At 44.3% G+C, this 5,000-nt stretch overlaps 1 protein-coding gene across 1 annotated transcript in view; it reads left to right on the top strand.

The window, feature by feature from the left end:
* pald1a (phosphatase domain containing paladin 1a) overlaps positions 1-5,000 on the top strand; it is a gene marked incomplete at both ends in the record, with an annotated part of 56,481 nt that overhangs the window by 15,748 nt on the left and 35,733 nt on the right. The window contains 2 exons of the mRNA XM_080541406.1: positions 355-495; positions 1,070-1,141. Coding sequence (XP_080397532.1) covers positions 355-495; positions 1,070-1,141 — 213 coding nt within the window. The remainder of the gene's footprint in view (positions 1-354; positions 496-1,069; positions 1,142-5,000) is intronic.

The following is a 5,000-nucleotide window of genomic DNA, read 5'->3' as shown; positions in this document are numbered from 1 at the left end:
ATGGGGGCGAAAATAAAGCTTTGTGTGCCCCCTAGTGGTAGAGATTGTTATCACATGTAGCTGTAGCCTGTATCAAGGATTTACCCTTCAGTTGGAAAATACTGTACATTACCATCCCTACTGTACACACAGCTTTGTTTTAAATCTTTCTCTTCTGTTTCCGTAATTCTAATCAAGCAGACATTTTGAATGTTTACAACATCCTGATGTTTTGTGGCTTTTAGTCCTGATAAATTATAGCCAGCTCTAAAGTGTGTGTGTGTGTGTGTGTGTGTGTGTGTGTGTGTGTGTGTGTGTGTGTGTGTGTGTGTGTGTGTGTGTGTGTGTGTGTGTGTGTGTGTTGCCCACTCTCAGGGCTTTGACAGGCTGATGGAGGCCATGAAGACGACCTTGGCGGAGGACTCCCACTCAGCCTTCGTGTTCAACTGCTCCAACGGCAAAGGCCGCACCACCACCGCCATGGTCATCGCTGCCCTCACCCTCTGGCACTTCAACGTAAGGGGCTTCCAGGAATGTCAACCTTTAACGCAGGGGCTGCAGAGGAATGCTAGGAACGCTACATGTAGAGTAGAAAACAGAGATGATTCTGTTATTATCCTTGGCCCCTGAGCATAGATTCTTCATCCCCACTACCCCCCCCTGTACAGTTTCTCTACTGTAAATCAATTATAAAATCTTCCTTCTTCTAGCATTGTGACTGCCAATGGCCCCTGGCCCGAGCATAGATTTATTTTTCTTGCGATGACTAATGGAGAGATGATTCACTTACTTACATTCACTTACATTAGACAAATGTATTTGTTGTAAGTCGCTTTGGATAATGGCGTCTGCCAAAATGCCAAAAAATGTAAACGTTATTAGATTACTTTTTACTTTGATTTTATTATTAGATTACTATGATTTATATTCAATGCATTTGGGTAAAACATGACATGTTTTCCCTGCTCTGAAAAGTTGTATTCATAATAACAATGTTTTTCGGTATTATTAAATTCTTATTGAAATTTATTTTTTTGTCCCTACAAAATGATAATTCTGGATTATTATTCCCACCTCTCCCCCACTGTAGGGCTTTCCTGACTTTGGTGATGACGAGATCGTGAGTGTTCCTGATGCCAAGTACACAAAGGGAGAATTTGAGGTGGGTACGGTGACGCTGTCTGACACTGTCTGTTTATTTGTGCGTTCCGTCCGTAGAACGCTCGTCCGTGGTGACAGTGACACCTAGTGGTAGATCTCAGGATTTTCCTTTCTCGGTTGACTCAAAGCTCACGAATGTGTACATTGAGATGACGTTATGAAATATCAGAACTATTCCTCAGTGATTATGCGTGACACAGCCAAACCGTACACAAAATGTATTGAGAAGAAGAAGAAGAAAGACTCACTCAGGAGAGTGTCATGCACCGGTGACTGTGCGTTTCTACAGCGACCGGACGAGCACAGAGCAGCCCATTCTCTCCAGCAGAACAGTCTAGATTAAACATTCTGTGTGAATGGAGCCCCCCCCCCCCTCCCATCCCTCCAGCCCCCTCCTCTGGCACAGGGTGTGCCAGTGAATCCAGAGGTCAGTGAAACCTGCTGGGTTTGTGTTTAACGTTGTAAACAGCCCGGTCTCTGTGATAGAGCGGGGTTTCCACCGCCTCACAACAGGGGGAGGGGCCAATCACAGCCACCCAGCAGAGTCTCCGGGACACAGACACTGGTTACTACGGGAACGTGGGTCTCAATGCCAGTTGGGTGCGTGCGTGCGTGCGTGTGTGCGTGTGCGTGTGTGCGTGTGCGTGCGCTCGCTTGTGCCCGTGTGTTGCTTTATACTGCAGAAGGAACCTTTCAGTGTCCCCCTATATTTCAGATGTTATAAACGACTGAAGTCACCACAGCTACAGTACACTGCCTTTACTCCAATACCGGGCCAATACAGAACACTCAACTAGACGAAAGGTCAGGCCTTCAGTACACAGACCCCCCCCCCCCTCCGACTGCCTGCCCAGTTTCTCTCCCCACCTCACTCCAGTCATCCCTCCCTCCCCCCCCTCCCCTCCCCCACTCTCACACTCCTTCGCAGTCTAAATCACTTCACTCCTCCCCCTCTCATCCTCTCTCTCTCCCTCCCTCCCTCCCTCCCATCACCACCACCTCTCATCATGAGGGCAGATGACAGCGGTTAGCTGCTGATGTCATCGCCGCCTGCTTGCCTGCCTGCTCTGCTGGCTGGCTGGCTGGCTGGCTGGCTGGCTGGCTGGCTGGCTGACAGACACAGACACAGACCAGAGCCGGGATGTGGAAATGGGTTCTGTCTCTGCAGGCTGGGCCTGCAGCTGGGCCAGGGTCCCAGGGGCCCTCTGGCCAGTGAAACGGGCCAGCTGGAGGAGGTCTACGTCTGGAGGAGGTCTAAGTCTGGAGGAGGTCTGCGTCGGACAGCCTTGTCTTAACTCCTTCAGTGCCAAGGGTGGAATTTCTTCACAGAAAAAGCATAAATGATGAGGCTTCATTTTGTGGCCAATCAGAGTGTTGTTGCTAGGTAAACACCACATAAAACACGTGGCACTCTAGTGGTGAGTGTTTCCGGAACTCTTTGACAGTAGTGAGCTGTGGCCTTGTCCCACACACTGCTGTGGCTGTGGTTGTGGTTGTGGTTGTTGTTGTTGTTGTTGTTGTTGTTGTTGTTGTTGTTGTTGTTGTGTTGAGTGTGTCTGAGAGACTGGTATAAGCCTCTCTGTGAGTATGAATCATCACTTGTCACTCAAACGCAGTCTAGCGTGGTTCCAATATAATACATATACGTATAACACATGCCATTTAGCTGACGCTTTCATCCAAAGTACCGTAGTAATGTATCTAATGTAGTGAGTGCATACATTTTTCACTATATATGGTCCCAGTGAGCGCAATTCTCTACCAACTGAACCACCAAGGACCACCAGAGATGCAGATTGATCATGCCGTTTTTGTGTATTCTGTGTATCATCGGAGTTGACACAGAATTCAGTTTTTGAGGCTTTTCTGGCTATAATAATTAACCATAATAAAGTAGTTTTTTAATGTTTTATAAAGTTTAATTTGTATAGCCCCTTTCATAGATAAAATGCAGTTCTAAGTGTTTTACATTTGAAGCATTAAAGCAAGAACAAATAATTATGGCAAGAACAAATACAACAGCATAGATGAAAATAAATAAAAAATAATTAATAGAAATAAATGTAATAAAATAAAGACTTGTTTAGGGGATCTTGTTTAGGGGAAAAATTGGTTAGCTAAAAGCCTTCCAGTGGAGATATGTTTGAAGCACTTGCTCCACAGAGCCTGTTTGATATACATGGGCAGGGCGGTCAAACCTCTGAGCAAAGCCAAGATGATAACTCTCCACTTCTGCTGTGTGCTCTTGTGTATTGAGTGTATTAAATGTATTAAATGTAATTGTAAAAAACAGCTTTTAGCCAGTGTATATGTTACGGTACATGTGGGAATACGGTACATGTGGGAAAACTAGGGTTAGGGTTAGGTGCTAGGGTGACTTGGTACATGCTGGCATGTCTAACCCTACCCCTAACCTTAACCCTAGCACCCTAGCACCTAACCCTAACCCTAGTTTTCCCACATGTACCGTATTCCCACATGTACCGTAACATATATATATATATAATATAAGTATATATAAGCAATGCTGAAACAAGACTCTAATACCGCTCAGGCGTTTCTATATCGCTCTGAGAGGACCTGGGGCCTATTCCACGAAGGTCGATTATCTTCTAATCCGCGATAAAGTTCTAATCGGCGATAATTTAATCTTGCGTTCGGTGCCATCAATGTGGCTCAAATAATTCGCTGTTTGGTTGCTATGCAACATAGCCTCCCGAGTTATTCTGGTCGCGAGCAGGCTAAGAGGCTGGCTAAGGTAATGCGTGCGTCAAAAAAGGCTCACAGGCGGAAACTACATCCCGAACGACAGTTCCTCAAGTGTCTTTTAGGAAATATTAGTTCCCACTTCACACGAGATAGATAGATAGATAGTTTGACTGTGTGATAGATAGATAATTTGATAATTTGAAAGTGTGATCGATCGATAGATAGATAACCTGATATTTTGAAAGTGTGATAGATAGATAGATCGATAGATAAATAAATTAAAAAGTGTAAAAAATAAAATAGTTATGTCTATCAACTTGCATTGCTTTTGTCACAGCGGTCTGGCTGGCGCAGTGGTTAAGGCAACCAGCTAGAGTTCCAAAGGTTGCGAGTTCGAGACTTGATTTGAGTGATATATATTATTTTTTTTACATTTAACCGAAGTATTCATGCAAAGGCTTCAAACACCATTGTAATCGTGTCAGTTCTTGTAAATTAGCCTGCACCAACATTTTATAGCCTACATACTTTTTTAGATTAGATTTTAGATTAGATTCAGACAACGAAATGCAGTAAAAACTGTGTCAGAAGTGGGATTTGAACCACAGATTTAAAATGATGAATAAATACTATAGCAGCGATCGATACCACTAGGCCATTGTGACTATATGACGGCTTGTAGCCTACTGCTGATATGACCACAGTAGTAAATATTCATTTATTAAAATATGAACATATAACAATAACTGGGGCTAGTATGACCTACGCATTTAATCGGTCAGCAATTTCTTGCCAAACCATTTCCCTCGCCTTGTTAATTGCGGCAGTATTGCACTCTTTTACATCTTATTTTTCCGTCTTCATAAAGATCAATAATTCGGAATGCTGCGCAAATGTAGGACCCCTGCAGAGTGGAGTATCTTCATTTCGACAGATCGACTCTTCGGGGCTCTTTATGTCTGCGTGCACGCGCCCATATCGAGGATTTGTAAGCCGGTGTTCTGTGAACACTCATGACACAAGCCTGATCCTCGTTCGAGGAATCACCTGAGGCTTGAATTCCAATCCCGAGTTGCCTGATCGCCTGATTTATTTTAATCGCCGATATACTAATCAACGTTAGTGGAACGGCCCTCTGGTTATAGAGGAGT

Source organism: Nansenia antarctica (assembly GCF_963989245.1).
Source record: "Nansenia antarctica genome assembly, chromosome: 11".
NCBI classification, from domain to species: domain Eukaryota; kingdom Metazoa; phylum Chordata; class Actinopteri; order Argentiniformes; family Microstomatidae; genus Nansenia; species Nansenia antarctica.
This window is presented reverse-complemented; position numbering and strand designations above follow the sequence as displayed.